The sequence below is a fragment of the Amaranthus tricolor genome, chromosome 9, assembly GCF_026212465.1.
Source record: "Amaranthus tricolor cultivar Red isolate AtriRed21 chromosome 9, ASM2621246v1, whole genome shotgun sequence".
Lineage (NCBI taxonomy): Eukaryota > Viridiplantae > Streptophyta > Magnoliopsida > Caryophyllales > Amaranthaceae > Amaranthus > Amaranthus tricolor.
Window position 1 is genome coordinate 22,835,294 of NC_080055.1, and position 17,926 is coordinate 22,853,219.

A 17,926-nucleotide genomic window follows, 5' to 3' on the forward strand; every position below is an offset into this window, starting at 1 on the left:
TTATAAAAAATTTGTTGAGTTTTATTTGTAAGATGAACAAAATAAAAATTTTTATTACTTCAAATTAACCTGTTCAAGTAAAATACTATGATAATAATTTTATATCACTGTTACTATAAAATAAAAAAGGAGATAAATGTCATCCACACAACATCTACAAAGTTACAAGTTACGAGTTATAAGAGATCAAAGTTTGACATAGTAAAATACTTCGTGTGTTCTGAAATACTCGTCACATTATAGTTATTGACACTATTCTTTGTTCAAACTAATTTTATATATTACGATTTGTATGTAAGGCAAGTGATCGAGATCTTGTTTGAATCGTCTAATCGCATACTTTCATAAAATTAACTTTTTATACTTTTTAGATGTGTACATTTCAATATATGATATAAATGATTAAAATATCATATTAAATTGTGCAAAAAATCAAATATAGCAATAGTGAAAGGGAAAAAGTACAAAGTAAAAAAATAAAGGACAAAATTTTTAAATAGTTTATTTATATAATTGTTACCCGATTTGAATGAGCAAAATATTTATTGAATTTGCCATAAGTTTCAAAAACTAAATATCTTTAAGGAAATACAGAAGGGGAGGTAGCATGAGCGTGAAGTGTAAACTTTAATCATAGACGTTTCACCATAATCAGCGGTGCCAAGCTGAAACTAATAACCTCGGAATTCCTGTAATAACCAAAAACTTATCTCATTCGTATCTCCTTCTTATATTTCAAAACTATATAATTATAAAATTAATACCTTTGCCCGCTAAGGGTGTAAACGGAATATGCTGCAGTTTTTCTTAATAGTGATGAGGCACTAACTGCTATTTGTGTATAATTAGTATAACTCACTGTTGGCTAAGAAAATAAAAAATATGGATTCAAATAATACAAAATTTTTTAAAATAGTTTAATTTTTTAAATAATTAAATTTATCTTGTTCATGGAAATATAGTTATTAAGAACATAAATAAAAATGGTAGATAAATTAAGGAAGAGAAAGTATAGCGAGGTTAGTGATGGCCACGGTTTGGGTTGGGCCGGTTCCATCTGGTTCTAGTTCCTTGGCGGCTCAGGAGGCTGTTCTAGCGTTTCCAACTCCGGGGTTGGGCGGGTCGGATCATTAGTTCCATTCTTTTTTTTTTTTGCTTTAATATAATATAAAAATATTATAATAATGCGAAAGTATCTTTGTTGCTTACTTGATTATTATCAAAATTTAATTCTTATCAGTTATTAAAATATTTACTAAAAAGATGGAAAAAAAAGTTAATAGAAAACGATAAAGATGATTAATAAAAAAAGAGGGAGAAAATAGACTTGAACCTAGTACCCCGAAGGAATACTAAGCTGCCTACGTACCCCAAAAGAATCAAAGCCTACTTAGTTTTTTGTCATATCTTTTATTTGTAGTTGTTGAATGTTGATTGATGGTTGTCCAATATTCATGATCCTATTCGGCATCTTCATCATCATCTTGTTGGTTCGATGCCTCCGCTACATCTCTTCCCGATGATGCAAATGTATCCACTATCATCCATTGATCATCATAGACTTGGTCATCATCATTCTTGAGTCCTTGTGTACGGACATCCGCTTGATCCCAATCTCAAACACATATTTGAATCATATGTGGAGCAAGAAGTGATCTCTTTTCATCAAGAACTCTTTTACCTCACTAAAAGCAGACTTCAACGCAGTAGTAGAAGCCAAAATTACAAGGATATCCTTTGCAAATCTCGATAATATGAGAAATTTTATTGATTTTTTTCCATCATTCTAAAATATAAAAACTATCGTGTTCAATTTCAAAGTGATGTTTAAAATAATTATCTAGTTCTAAATATAAAGAGGAGGGTGCAAAAGAAAAAGGTCCTACAAAACTATCATCTGGGCTAATTATGTTAGCTATTATGGGTTTAAACTTAATGGGACGCACCAAGATCTAATCACCCCAATAGGGGTCGTTGGTTCCTTTTCTTCTTCTTCTTCTTCTTCTTCTTCTTCTTCTTCAATTTCTAGTTCTTTTTCTACTTTTTCTTTATAATTGTCTAATTCTTGATCGTACCTTTTTGATAATTTGGATCATAATTACTAACCGAAGGTGTTGTTGATACCGTCGGAGTTGAAGTGACCTTTCTTTTAGAGCTAGAATCTCCCAATGACTTTGCCACTTTAGTAACCTTTTTAGAGGCCTTTTTCAAAAATAAAGACAAGATATATTAAAATAATAATATAATTAAGAAATAATTATAAATAATTAAAAGACTAATTATGTAATTAAAAGAATAATTGTGTAATTAAGTAATTAAGTGGAAAGAGTAAGTATAGAGAGTAGTAAATGAGAATGAATTTTGAATGAAAATTATTGAAAATGTGGAGTATTTATTGAATAAATCCCAACGGTTAGTTAACGGCTAGTTTTGGACCGGTTCCAAAGGACCGTTGGCTCGTGGAATCGTACGGTTTCGGTCCGGTTCCTTGGAACCGTTGGGCTGGGAGAATTGGTCTGGTTCCCGATTCCGAGGCGGTTCCTTGGACTCGATGGGCCGGGTGAATAGATCCACAGTTCCTTGGACTATTTTCAGCGATTTCACGATTCCAACAACTTTTATCCGGCGGCTTCACGGTTCCGCATTTTGGGCCGATTTAGAACCTGTCGCGAGCGATTTTGATTTCAGGACATTATCAAGCGGTTTAGGACCAGTTTGGCTTTGGGTAACTCGCTTAGTGGCCATAACTAAGCGAGGTAGAGAAAAAGTAAGAGAGAGAGAGATGATGGACTTTTAAAAGAGGTAATTATTAGTAAGATTAGGTTGTAAAATAAACTTTTATGAAAGAGAAAAATTGTGAAAGTGGAATGACTTTTTTTGTCATGAGTAAGTATGCTCTAAGTGAGGTTGTAGATCATTGATATCATGGCTAATATTTAGATTTTATTTTATGGAAAAAATTATTGATTATTTCTAAATAATCCTACCTCTTTGTCACATTTTAATCGGTTGTTGTAGGTACTTATTATCCTGAATAATCTCACCTATTGTCCATTTTCCGTGAATAATCTCAGCTATTGATTATTTCCAAACAATCTTACCCATGTATTCTTTTTACTGACAGCACCCTTTGTCACATTTTAATTGGCTATTCTAGGTACCTACCATCAAAGAGAAGTAGGGTTAGTCCAACGAAGAAGCATAAAAAGGAAAAATAAGTGAGTGTATTAACGGCTAGTAGATACTTATAGTAAAAGGTGAAAAATGTTGCTGTTAATAAAAAAAAATGCAAAGGCTTCTTATTTAAAAATGATCAATAGTATGAATTATTTACTGCAAATAGACAATAGGTGGGATTATTCAAAGACAATTTTTCTTATTTTATATATAGAAACTTTTGTGTATTTGGAATGTTAATGTTTTTCTTTTCCATGTTCTTAATATTGAGACGTTTAAGTATTTTCTTTTTAGAGTATAATCTTTTTTAGAGTATAATCTTTCTCACTTGGCGATAAAGGTTAAATTATTTAAAAAATCAATAGACGATTATTTAAAAAACCAATCTTACACGGACAACATGCTGTGAATATGTAACACCCTGAGATTTTTTGACGTCATTAATTAATATTTTAATAATTTTTGGGTATTTTATAATTATATTAAATTAATTTTTAAGTAGTTTTAATAAATTCTTTTCATATACGAATTTAAATATTAACATGTATTTATATTAAAAATACAATTACGATTCTATATAAAGGAGTTCGAATCAAAATAATTATTTTATTTAAAATGTGGGAGCGTACAAAGGTGAGTTTCTTAGTTGGGCCTCGCAAAAAAATGAACCTAGGTAAATAAATAAGTAAATAAGTGTATAAATAATATAAAAGGAAGGGTTAGGGTCGTGGGTACTCCTTCCCTCACTCACAAAGAATCACGCCATTCTTCATGCTTCCATTCCTTCTTCCCTCTCTTCTCTTCTCCCCTCTCCCTCGCTGCTGAGCCGCCACTACCACCAAGGGCAGTAGACGGTAGCCGTGACTCACCCCAAGCAGCAGACGGCAGCCGTGACTCACCCTAAGCAGCAGACAACAACCGTGAGCCATCCCAAGAGCAAATGCTGTTGCATTTTTCCACCGCCAGCAGTGGTGGCTGCCCCACACGACCACCAATTGTGGTCCACCACTACACTTACCACTCCTCTCTTCACCCCTTTTCTCTTGTTCACCTAAGTAAGCCATATCCTCTTCCCTAATTGATTTTCTCTTGTCTTTAATTGAAATTGTTATCAAGTTTATGAGTTTAGTATTGATTTTTGTATTTTCATTGAATCTTTTTGTGGGTAAGAGTTTAATTGGTGAATTGAACATGTTTATGACTTAGGGTTTGAAGGGTGATTTGAAATTATGGGTTGTGTGTTGATTTTGTATTAGTTTTTTTGAATCTTAGTATGGGTAGTAATTAAATATGTTATCTTTGAACACGAAACGATTAGGGTTTGGATTTAGAGATGAAATTACTAATATTGTGTGTGTTTTATACTATATTTTGGTGATGATTGATTAAATAACTTTAAAAGTTGTTTTAAGATTTGATCGATTGGTTATTATTGTGAATAATTAGTAATGGTAATGATGTTAATTGACTATGAAAGTGATTTTGATTGATTAAATTGAGAATAATAGCTACTAATTGTTGTGGTTTGATTGTTGTGAATTACAAATACCCTTATTAGGTTGTTATTGAAGTTATAGATACATGATATTAGTAAGCCAAGAGCATAATGTCAACTTATCGTCGATGGTTGCTAAAGTTAATTTGTCGTGTTGTTTTGACTATAGTTCTTAATAGCTTTGGAGAATGTAACAAATTATATCTCGATACGATAAATCTAAGATTTGCCTTATCATTATATTAATGTTATATTAAAATTGTAAGATTTAGTTGTGATTAGTTATTTTTGGGTAACGCGAGCCGATATGCTCAAAATTAGTTAATGTAAAGAAACGATTCACACATACTTCTACTTTAAATTGAAGGAAAGACTTATGTTGTGTAATACCCTAGATTTAGCTTGAAAAAGGATTGATAGACTACTCATACCAATAAGATGCATCTTCTTTTCTAGGGAGCCCATTTGCTAAGAACTCCACAGTTAAGTGTGCTTGGTGGGGAGCAATCTTAGGATGGGTGACCTCCTAGGAAGTGTTCCCGGGTGCACGCGAGTAAGGCCAAAGTGCGCTGGAAAGACTTGTGTTGGTTTGTGGGGCCAGTCTACAGTCTCAATGAGTAGTCACCAGCGGTCCGAGGAGCCGGGGTGTTACATGTTGTGTTGAGTTAATTATTTTGACTTGTATTGAATGAGTTGTGTGCGTGCTAGAGTAATCGGAAATTCATGTTGAATGGGTGATAGCGGTTACTTTGGTATCTAGTTTGGTATGGCAAGGTAGTTAAGGGAACTTATTAGTTCTACTCACAACTTATATAGGTGCCCATTTTGTAAGAGGAAAGTAGAGCCTTAGTCGGGTGATTTTGTAACTTTTGATCGTGCAGTGACGCTTACAGGTACGTACACGTAGTAATAACCTTTATATGCAATTTTCTTTAAGACATTATTGTTTATTTTGATAGTATGCATTGTATCGAACTATGAAGTACTAGTGAGTACACTTTATATGAAGAGCTATCGACTATGAAATCTTTGCGCTTATAATAGTTTAGAGAATGAGAGTGTTAATAGAAGGTGGGAACCACCCCCTTATTTATTTAAGAATTAGACTATGCCTTAATTGGAGTTAGAATGACTCCGTTATAAGTGAATTTCATATTCTATTGAGTGGCTCAGTGGGTTTTGGCGCGCTGCTATCCCAGGGCGCTCATTAAAAGTTGAGAGTGGAAGTTATTCCCATCTGATAAGGTACTAGATTATGATTAGCTGGTGTGACTCAACTGGATTATGCCCGGTTGTTTTAGTAGTCCCCTAGGTGAGGTTCGACGGGACCATCGTAAGGGGGGTATGAGCATTCTTGGGTCATTGGGCGCCGGGTGGCCGATAACGCCCCTTGACCGAGGTGTTACCATGCGGGCCTTGCAAACCCCAATATGGTGGCCTCTTCACTGGTTTAGTACCCCAGTGTGTTAGTTTTTCTCGAAGGTAGGACCCGAGAGGGTCAGCTGGAAGGGGCATGAGCTCATACTTTGCCATGGGCGTCGGGTGGCCGATAACGCCCTTGGCTGTGTCACTATGCCAGGAAGTAGAGAAAAGATCCACTGATAGAAAACTATTCAGTGATTGAAAGTTTATTCTTTGATCGAAAGTTATTTCATGATAGAAGGTTCATTCTTTGGTAGAAAGCTTACGCGTTGATAGAACGTTTACTCTTTGATAGAATATTCACTCATTGATAGAACATCTACTTATTTATAGTTTATGCTAGTGAGAAGTGTGCCTAAGTTAAGTTACCTCAAGGGTATTACAGACTATGATCACACTTACCTTAAGATAGACAAGCTCTATAAGGTCATGTGTTAGGTATTCTGTTAATGCCTTGGTCTAGTTAAACTATGCGTGTTTTGCAAGAGTTTATGTTTAAAAAGAGAAGCGTGAAGACCTGCATTCTACCCAAGAGCACATGGTTCGGGTTGGAAAGCACGTAATGAAATTAAGAAGTATAAGTGGCCGATAAACGGTTACTATCTATGCTTGCGTTTTATGAAATCATCTTATGTTGTTTTATGATATAATGCTATCTAGTAGTTGTCCTTATTATAATTGATGCTAGTAACTGACGTGTACGTGTTTGTGTTTATGTTTGTTTGTTGATGACTTTCTATGATTGTCCTGCTATGACACATTGGCCTTTGGTCTAATGTCGAGCAGCAGGAGGATCATAGACAGGCGTAGCAGGTACTGGAGCTTCTTTTGCATTGCATTGCATTTAGGGAGAGTGATGAGGGCGAAGCATAACCTGTGTCATACCGCTGTCTTTCGATTTTGTAGCTCTTGTTATCTTTTGTAAACTTTGGTTGTATATGTTTTGTTATGAGGCCTTGTGTCCTCCCTCGTATCTTTGTATTTCCATTGCGTAGTTTATAACTCTGTATGGTTTTAAGGAGTTAAGTCTTTTTAAAACGCAAACGTCGACACTGGAACCGCGATCCATGCTTGGCATGTTCATTTGAGAAGCCGGCGACGAATCATTCCGCCGTGACATAGTTTTGATAGGTCGTTGGTGCCTTTACTTTATTAGCTTCTAAATAACTTTTATTTTTCTACAAAGGCGCACAATTTTAAGGCAGATGCTGCCGAAATTTTCACTCACCTTTTTAAAGTTAATATTTAACGTTTATCTAAATTCTTTTCCTTTTCTTTTATGTAACACCCAAATTTCCTCCCGTCCTTTACGGTTTTGGTTTCGTTTAGGGGTCGAAAATTCTGGGGTGTTACAGAATAAATTTTGTGTTGACCGTAATTCATAGAATTTTATAACATTGAATTAATTTTTTGTACTTCATATAGATTGAATTTTTGTATAATAATACTTCCTACTATTGCTATTAATTAGCTCATTTGGAAAGAAATTGAATTTTTATAAATCACGTTTCTAAATAGAAAGAGATTTTTTTGTTATGATGGACTTAAGAAAAAGAGAAAGAGTTTTGCAATTCTTTGATCAATTCCTTGATCAATGTATATTTCTAAAAGGATCAAATAGTAGAGACTACGAGTAGGGACGGTAATGGTATTAGATCTAATTCGAATCCGTACCCGTTTTCACGGGTCTGGATCTTAAAATATTGGACCCGTTGGATCTGGGTCCACATGCATTCCACAGGTCCGAATCCAAATCTCTAAAGAATACCCCAATCTGGACCCGTGGATCCGAAGACCCGTTTTCATTTTAATTAATCCTAAAAATTAGTGTGCTAATATACCCAATTCCCAAAAGCCAAAGCCGTTATGTTGCAATGCTGTCCCAACCCTACTTTTTTACCTTAATTCCTTGCCTATTATTATTATTATTATTATTATTATTATTATTATTATTATTATTGTTATTTTAATTCCCTTTTTCCCAATATTAAGTTGTGTATTTCCAAGACAATATTAAATTATACTCCCTCCGAACCAATTTAGTTGTCCTATTTCCTTATTTGGCAAAAGTCTTTTTAGTTGTCCCATTTCTATTTTTGTCAAAATTTTTTTACCTACTTAGTTCACACAAGTAATTACGAATATACCCTCATATACCTTACTTACCCAACTACCCTTCACTACTTACCCTTTACTACTTACCCTTTTTAATGGACCCCACACCATCCTTAATAACCATGCCCAAGCAAATGGGACATCTAAATTGGTTCGGAGTATAATATTATTTTGGACCATCGATTGTGAAATTATATGTATTATTATCATAAGTCATTAAATATAGCTTTATCGCAATCTCAAAACGATTCAAAATCACCAAAAATGAAAAAAATCAGCTAGACCCGTTTTGGATTTGAATCCGATAGTGGATTTGCAGTATCCACAGATCCAGGTATGGGTCTTAAAAATGTAGAACCGCAGATCCGGGTCTGGATTTGGGTCTTGCCCAAGAAAATGGATCTGGATCCGAGTCCTCTTGGACCCAGTCCAGATCCAATCCTTTGCCATCCATGACTACGAGTAAGTAATCCTTCGATTCTCATTTAATATTTCCACTAAGAATATTCTATTTTAAGATGGAGAAAGTTATGCAAAATTTTTCCTTTGATATGTACTAGTTAAATTTATCCACGTAACATCTTGTTCGATCGATACTCCCTCCTATTCACCCTAATAGTATCATTTGTCAATGCAATAATTATATTATTAATATCTTTTGTGTATAATTAAAAATTGTAAAAAGTTAATATTAATAATCTTTGCATTGAAACAAAATCAATTGAGAACTCACTTGATTATGTTGTAACTTATAAATTAAAAATAAAATAAAGGTTAAGAAAAATAAATAAATAGTGTTAAAAGTCAAATGAGACTATTAGAATAAATAGAAGGGAGAAGTAAAAATTCAACATCTAAATTTTGTCCTTCTCCAACAACCTGCCTCGGCTTTTGGCCGGACCGTTTACAGAACTTTCTTAACGTTTCGCTAAAACCTCCAAAACCCTAACAATGGCGTTTTTGCAATCTCAAAACCAACACCATCAGAACCTCCAAATTCACCACATCCCACAATCCAAATACATAGATGCATTACGTTGGCTTCCTCCATTATCAGCCTTCGACAAATTCATCATTCTCTCCCTTTTCGATTCAAATTCATCTTCATCCAACATTGAAATCCATTCTCTCGACTATAACAACTCTCCAATTCTTTCTCCTCTCTCTACTTCCTCTTCTTCTCTTTCTCGAACATCCTCTCTCAAAACCTCTCAATCCCTAATTGCTTTCTCCACTTTCTCAGGCTCACTTAACGTTATCTCTCCTTATTACTCTTCTTCCGGTGAGGTTTCTCTTAATTCGTCGTTTTCTTTGCAAGATAAAGGGTTTCACGTTGGACCCATTTCTTGTATTGATGTTTTGGACAGGGATTGTGTCAGTGTTGGGGAAGATGGGAGGGTCAATTTGGTTAGTTTTGATGCTGGGAAGGCTGATTTTCGACGGGTTTTTGATGGGGATGGGCTTGTTTCGTATACTGCAGTGAAATGGGCGTCACCAACAGAGTTTGCTACTGGTGGTTTGGGGTGTAGTCTTCAATGGTGGGATCAGAGGAGGAAGCCAGGTGAACCTGCATTGCTATTTAAGGGCAAATGGTGAGCGAAATTAATCCATGCTTTCCAATTTAGACGTTTGGATCTTGCTTTTCAAAATTTTTTTTGCATTATTTTAGACTTTAGTTAGTATTATTGGTATTTTGATACCTATGGATTAAGGTGTTCTCCAGTAGTGATACGTGCTGAACCTATTAATGTTGAACTTGTTAGAATTGAACCTTTTAATCCTTAGCGGAATTGAACCTATAGTAGTGACTATGTATGAGAAGTACTGTATTGAACCTAGTAGTTCTGAATTGAACTTATGTATATTTATGTTGAAGTGAATAAGCCCTTTATTTCGCATTGTGCGTGCTCCTTCGAGGATAAGGATATAGTGTTATTTCACTGACACTGTGTTTGGACTTTGGATAGCTTATTAGGAGGGAAAGAGAACATAGGGGGAGGGGAGGGGAAAAAAATTACTAGATTCTCCATTGGGTAACAATGCATTTGAGGGGAGGGGAAAAAGAGTGATCCTTGCAAACTTATAGAAATGATGTTTCTGGGCACTGGGCAGGCATATGCTTGAGAGTGAGGATGAAATTTTTGTGTGAGAACTTCATAAAAGTGGCCTAACGACATAAAATTTCAAGTTTTCATCCTTATTTCTTTTTGGATAATACTATGTCTTCATGCCAAATGTCTTAGAATCAGTTTTGAAATTTGCCTTTTCTTCCAAATTCACACTCTTGGAAGGATTTTTATCTTTAAAGGAGTTTAAAGAAGTCCCTCCATTTTCCTTCTTCCTAATTGGCGTATTATGTCACTCCTACTTTGTTATCTAAATGTGGAAGCTGTATGCGATTTAATTAAGGCTACTTATGAAATAGTTAAGATATGGTTTGTCATCAAGTTTTACAGGAAAGTTTGTGTGAATAGGAATGCACTTGTTCAGGAATAATGGACAAGTTTAAGCCATTATTGTTATGAAATTTTGTTGGTGCTTGACTTATCTAGTTTCAAGACTTCTTGTTGTTGAATCAAGAGGGAATTTTAGAATAATTTAGTGCTTTGGAAAGATCCATTTGAAGGTGACTAAATCACAGTATGTTTAGTGTGCTTGAAAATGGTCAATACTAAGGATTTTACTTTTTTTTTATAAAAATGGTGATGCTTTAGGAAATGCAAATCTGGAAGATTTAATAATTTTGCATGCACATCATCTGTAAGCATACACCGACGATTGTTTGGGTGAGTTGACGAGTTATCTAGGTAGAAGCAGCGTGTTCTGTTAAAAATAAGTACTACTCCCTCTTGCCCCACGGGCATTTGGTGGGGAAACCGAAAAAAAGGAGACAAAAAATATTGTGGGGTTGTGGGAGAAATGTGTGAATGAGATAAAAAAAGTAAGTTAAATGTGTGGATGAGAATTAAAGAAAGAATTTGAGTGATGGCCAAAAAATAGAAATGAGGCAAATTTAGTGGGATGGACTAAAGAGAAAAGTGGGGTAGATTTCGTGGGACGAAGGGAGTATTGGTTACTTGGGATCAGATGTCCCAGTAGATGAGACGGGGATTGAGTCAAGGCTCATATCACTTCTTGTTAACTACTAATGGTATGATAAATTTAAAAGCTTGCTACCTTTAGTGGTAATTGGCACATAATTTATGTGATGATTACGGTGTCAATTGTGCATGCTCATGTCTTCCAAATCTTGGTTTATATTGGAGCCGATGAAGTGGAAATACAGTGGGTATTAATTTGTTTTTGTGATGAACAAAGAGAATAAAACTCATTTCATTAATAGTTAACTATATGGATCTTGGAAAGCTTTTTCTGACATTTTATAACATTTTAGGTCTCAGAAAACTGCTGCTGGAGTTGTGCATTCGATTGATATCCATCCTTCGAGGAAGCACACCTGTATGGTAAGTTGGTCTTTCTAATGTTGCTGGCATGCAAAATCTTCTGGTTGCCATCACCTGCACTTACTATAACCCATTATACGCGACCATACCATCATGCTGACATCCTATGACTTGTATTGGGATGTTTTCTATTTTAAGTCTGAATGGAGACTCAGGAGACGGTAACATTTATGCAACCTTGTCCTTGTTTTATTCTGTTAACAATCTTATTAGTATCTGGCTCAGTTAGACCTTGAAAAGCATAGACAACAAAATACTTCTACATAAGAAAAATAACCTTTGAGCTCTTAGCCTCTTACAAATTTGGAAAGTGTGCATATATTTAAGAACATTACAGGCAGTTTGGTATAGGTTATTTGTGATAAATTTTATTGTAATAATGTAAGGAATGGTTGGTCATTGACATGGACATGTTTTTACAAAATAACTCAATTTTATAGTAACAATCATTTTGTTACCATGCAGAAGTACCAAACAGTAATCTCTGATATGGTATTTTTGTATTAAGGCTATTGTTAATGAAAGTTTAATCCATTTTTGAACATCTGGCTTCCTCAAATAGTAGCCTGTTGGTAGTATATAACAAAGTATTTTAACACCTTTTAGATTTATTTAAATACTCTTGATTTTTTCAACGAGTTACCTTTGTAGTAGAATTTTCATCTTTGACAACAAACCATGTAAATGTACATTGTTTGTGGTTAAAGTTTTTTCAAAACAGACCCAATGACCCAAAATTTACACGACCTTTTAACCGAATCCGATTTGATTTCAACTTTGAAAATGATTTACAATTATGCAAAAAAAATATGGACACAAAACCTGATTTCAAACCGACCTGAAACACCTAACCTGAAATCAACCAAATGACCCGAGTGAACACCTCTAATTGTGGTTGTTGCCGCTTGCCTCCTTCAAGTGGAGAAGCTGTACAACTTTATTCTACTTCTGTACCTTTTCTTTGAAGCTTTTACCCCAATATCCAGCTGCTTGTTGCGAATCTAGCTGTCATTTAGTAAATATCGAAACCTTTATTTGTCAATCTTGCCCTTCAATTTGTCAATTCACTTCTAAAGTTCTGAGTTCTAACTTCTGACTAATAGATTGTTTATAGCATTGCAATATTGAATTTTGTGGTAAAGCTACATTGATCTCTTGTAACAATGTTCAAAGGCAGGAGGGTCCTCCGGTACTGTATTTGCTTGGGACCTCAGGTGGCCACAACAGCCAATTATTCTCTCTGGAGTCGGGATTGGTGAGAGACCGTCTCAACCAATTTCCGAAAGTGAAGTATGGGAGGTGCAGTTTGACTGTCACTTACAATCATCAAATATAACCAGTATGTCCTCGTCGATGTTACCTGTAATGATGTGCTCTGAAGAAGGCATTCTCACTGTCTTTGAGCCAGGTACATGAACATTGCAATTGAAGTATTTTGCAAATTTTTCTTCTTGTAGTTTACTTGTGCAATTCACATTTTCACTTTCATGCTGTGAGATAATTGTTGCACTTTGCCAATGTCGGTTTCCTTGATAGTGTGAGGAGAAACTGTTATAACGTAAACTGAGATCTGTTTTTCTGGCTGCATGTGTTATAGGCGCGGAACCTATTGAACTCTTGGAAGAACCATGTGCCATCAACGCCTTTGACATTGACAAACAGAACTACTCTGTAAGCAAGATCTGCTAGTGATTGTATGAATATAACTTCCTCCATCCCATGTTACTCTCAGAGCTCTATAAAATTGACCTGATTAGCCAGAACCAAGTATTACCCGAATCGACCTGAAATAATCCGCATATATAATCAAATTAGATTGTCAATATATTTACATGCACACAAGACACAAAATTAACCTGACCCAAAATAACCCGCATGTAAAAATCAAATACATTGTCAAGATATTTACATACACCCAAGAAGCGAAATTAACCCGATCCGAGATATCATACCCGAAACTTGTCACCTCTAGTTAACTATACATATTTTCTCGTGCGGATGACTCATCATAATCTACATCCCCTTTTAAACTTTTCACCTGAAAGCTGGACTCTAGACGAGTCTATGCAGCAATACACCTACTTTACCATTTTTAATCTGCAAGCTCTGCAAATTCCCAACAAACAGCAAGATTGATATGGGATGGAAGGAAAAGGTTTATATATTGAAAGTACTTAAAACGGCTATTTTAAGTAATTTAGTCTAACGATCTTTACGTTACCTGTAGGATATTATATGCAGTTTGGAATGGGAATCACTTGCTATACTCTCAAGGTCATAATTTATGGAAGAAGCCTATAAAGCACCATGGCCACTATGCTTGAAATGTTGTTACACATACATGTTTGTGGATTCAAGTATCTGCGTGATTCGTAATTCAAATTTTTGTATTATACGAGCTAGGCTCGTGTTTACTGCTTCTGTTGTCTGTATAGTTGATTACAAGTTCGCTTAGAATAGGGAATGTTGAGAAGCATTGATTCGTCTAGCTTTCAAGATTCGTCTATGTGCCCATATGAGTAGCGGAGGAGTGATCGCCTTATAAATAGGCGGTCTAATACTATGGATAAGTATACTTGGTAGAAAAAAATCGTCCTCCAACATTGTCTAGGTTTCCTATTTTTTCATCCTTTCCTTGTGTGTTGTGAGAGTTGGGACATGGTTGGCTACTTGGTTTGCCTAATATCCTTCTTTTGATATCCTCCCAACTTTTTTGTGTGGTTGATATAGCTTGTAGAGTATACGTTAACTTAGTTTTTTTTGGTTTACAACTCAGTTCCTTGATCTTTCACATGATAAATGAACCTTGTACTTGGAAAATGTTTGCTCAAAGTCCCCACAAGGCTCAAAATGACATTAATAATAGAATTCGCACAATTTAACATGGTTCATTAACAATGTGTTAGCTACATCTATCGGAACACGGGAATAGATATTATTAATATGAGGGAGAAAAACAAATACACAATAATGAGGATTGATGGGTTATAAATAATACCGAGAAATAATGGAAGTTCCTAATGACCTTGCCTCCAAACAACTGTAAAGCAAGAATAAGAAGATTTAGCTCTTCTTATCACACCTACTACTATAAATGTTAGTTCATTATTCCTCATTATGTTCTTATTTTTATGGATATTGAATAGTTGGAAATATTTTACATGTGAGGAAGATTTTGTATAATTAAAATAATAGGTTGTGGACTTGCATATAATACTCGTGGGTAATCCTCCTAATACCATATGATTTTGGGAAAGAGTAAACTTCATCAAATGTGTATACAAGTCAACGGTCATTACTTGTGGGTTCGTGGGCTCGAACCCATTGGTGCCCCGTAAATGTGTCCATACAAGTGGGCCCATGATATGATTATGTGATGAATTGTTACGGCGTACTAATTATCTCACTAAAATCTCAATCTTGAATCTTGATTTTCGTTTACTGAATTGGTGGAAGCAGTTATTTATTTCAATCCATAAGTTCACAGTAAAAATAGTAAAATTGAGTTTACACAAAAACTTGGACAAGACGGTCTGATTATGAGACAGTCAATTTGGGCCGACCCAATTCGCACGTGTAACCTCACACGTTTTTTCTCGTTTTTTCCATTTTCTGGACATTTATCAATTTTGACCTTAAAGATATCAATTTCAACGTAAAGTAAAACTTAATTAGATCAATTAAAATAAAAAATTTCAATTTGGACCTGTAAGTGATCAATTTTGACGTTAAACTGATCAATTTCTACCTAAATATGGTTATATTTTCACAATTTCAGAACGAAGTTTAATAAAATGGTATTATTCTATCATTCTATAGATGAATATCAAACAACAAATAAATGGTAAATAAAACTATCAATAGTAGTGTTAAAACATTGCACAATACAAGTACTCTTATTCAATGCATACATGATGGTTTTAATGGAACATAAGAGTACATGTACTCTTTAATCATCGATCAATAATAGTGATATTGTTCTTTCCTCAACAATTTCTGTTCATAATGGACTTGGAAATACAGTTGTAGGTGTAATGTTTGCTTACCCTGGATGTGAAGATGGATGAAGTTTTGATTTCGAATTGTATTTGCCAATTGATTCAATGAATGCTTTTAGAAATGATCAAGAGTTCAAGTCTTCTTTGTTATAAAAAATTTCAATTTTGATCTATGAATAATCAATTCAGACCTTAAAGTGATTAATTATGATCAGTTATAACTTATAAAAAAATTCAATTTAATTTTAACCTTAAATGTATCAATTGCACCTTAAATTTATCAAGTATTGAGCACATATTGAAAAAATTACAATTGGGCTGATTGGGCTATCCATCTCATATTGAGACGGTCTCATCCAAGACCAGCTATTGAGTTTGATGTATAAATTGGTTTAATTGGGTTCTAAATCCATACCATTTCTTCTCCTTGATTGCATAGGTTCAGTGTCACATAATTTGCAAATCTTCTCACGAATTGCGAATCGAAAAAAGCGAATTACAGTTAATTTTAGACAATTCTTTAAAAATTTTATGTAAATCATAAATTTAAAAAGTAAATTAACTAGCAAATTGTGTCAAACTGCACAGGTTCAAGTCCATAGGAGATGGGAGTGACACTACGACGTACCTCAAAGTAAACAGGAAGGTATATGGAAGTGTCATTTTCCATGTATGTAGTACATGATTAGGGACATTTACTGTTGTTAAGTTTAATTATTTGCATTCAAGAGATTGTATTCTATAACTGAATGATAATTACTAAGGCATATCCTTGTGGATTGTGGCATATTGCAACTTGCTAGAGGATAATGCTTCTACTGTAAGTTGTAACCAAATGAATCTATGTACACCAACAGACAACACTAGTTGTTTTGGTAATTCAAAATCATGTGCAAAATAAAAATTACATTTTTTTTACAGAAATAATTTGTTATTGGAGTTTTAGTGTGACTTTAAGTGCACCAATGGAGTTTGATGAGTTCAATGGTGTGTAGATGTGTGTATGTGTGTGTATGATGATGAGGGAGGTGTTTGATGAGCTGCTCGACCAAAACCAGTTGTTGTTCATCGAATCAAGTAGCTCGACCAAGTCAGTAGCCTTCTGAACCCTTGCTCGACCAAAGATCAAGCTCGCTCGACCACCCCCTGTTCCGCTCGATAACTGTTCCGAGCGAGAGGCTGTCAGGTCACTGTTTCATTCGCGATAAGTTTTGCGGCTAATCGTTAGGGCTGGGCTCTTTCCTTATTTACTCCCATATGTACACATGTATAAATAGAAGTCCCTACACTCATTCCCATGAAGATTCTAACCCTAAGCCAAACACAAACCCTTTCTCTTTCTCTATTCTTCTTCTCCAAGTGTAATTTTCCATTGTATGAGTTCTTGAGAACTCCATTGATTATTCACATAATACAAGCAAGCAAACCACCACCGAGGACGTAGCCCACATTAAGTGAACCTCGTAAATCTTGTGTCTTTGTTTATTGCATTGTTTCTTATTGCTTTTCATTACTAGTTTATTGAAGTGTTTGTTTCATTGTATAGAACACCCCTACTACAGTTTTTGAATGTTGTTAGGGATAAAGTTTGAACCTTTAGACCCTCATGTGCTTAGTTTCTCAATGGCAATGTATGTACTTGTAACTTTTACATACCTTTGAAAATTGAGTAGTATTACAATTGGAGAGTAAGTTTCATTTTTCTATGTGATATCTTGGATTAGTTTATTTATTTATTTATTTATTTATTTTTAGTTGAAAAGTAAAGAAAAATAAAAAGTAACATGTTAAAAAGGTTTTAGTTCATTTGAACCTTTATAATAAAATCGAGGGTACATATCGGAATTTTCGAAAAGTGAATTAATTCAAGGCGGTATGAACATTATGTTAAGCAATATTTATTTGCTCTTAAGCGTCTCTACTTAAAATACTGACATAAAACTCAGTCAATAAACAAAGTTATAATGCAATTTGAAAAAAGAAGTTTAATTTGGAAAGACAGTTAGTCTATCAATAAAAAGAATGTGTTTAATGTCGACATAAATTAAGATTTGAGTCTCTCACCCCTCTTTATATAAAGAGATTGACTTAAATCTATTTTTTAATCGTCCTATCTTTAGTAAAAGACATATATCTAGCAAGCTTTCTAAAATATTGGCGAAAATGATAGCCAAATTTGCATAATTTACTTCCATAGTTCTATCCTTATGCACTTAAACTAAATCAACTATATATTATCTGACTAAATGGTTAAA

The 17,926-nt window shown here is 34.5% G+C and overlaps 1 protein-coding gene and 1 long non-coding RNA gene across 2 annotated transcripts; both read left to right on the forward strand.

Moving 5' to 3' along the window:
• Nucleotides 1-3,919: 3,919 nt before the first annotated feature.
• Nucleotides 3,920-7,240, forward strand: LOC130823923 (uncharacterized). Its single transcript, XR_009046655.1, has 3 exons — nucleotides 3,920-4,232; nucleotides 5,489-5,565; nucleotides 6,881-7,240. It is a non-coding gene; the product is annotated as an uncharacterized LOC130823923 (long non-coding RNA).
• A 1,840-nt stretch (nucleotides 7,241-9,080) lies between these two features.
• LOC130824216 (nuclear pore complex protein NUP43) lies at nucleotides 9,081-14,381 on the forward strand. The gene is made up of 5 exons (XM_057689125.1): nucleotides 9,081-9,801; nucleotides 11,604-11,673; nucleotides 12,847-13,081; nucleotides 13,271-13,344; nucleotides 13,901-14,381. The coding sequence occupies exons 1-5, from the start codon at nucleotides 9,161-9,163 to the stop codon at nucleotides 13,952-13,954; spliced, it is 1,074 nt and encodes a 357-aa protein (XP_057545108.1). The 5' UTR covers nucleotides 9,081-9,160; the 3' UTR covers nucleotides 13,955-14,381.
• Nucleotides 14,382-17,926: the final 3,545 nt, after the last annotated feature.

Excerpts from the sequence above, each read along its gene's own strand:
- LOC130824216 (XM_057689125.1), top strand. The coding sequence starts at position 9,161 with ATGGCGTTTTTGCAATCTCAAAACCAACACCATCAGAACCTCCAAATT. Across the intron at positions 13,082-13,270 it reads TCTCACTGTCTTTGAGCCAG|GCGCGGAACCTATTGAACTC; the intron begins GTACATGAACAT and ends CATGTGTTATAG. Across the intron at positions 13,345-13,900 it reads TTGACAAACAGAACTACTCT|GATATTATATGCAGTTTGGA; the intron begins GTAAGCAAGATC and ends CGTTACCTGTAG.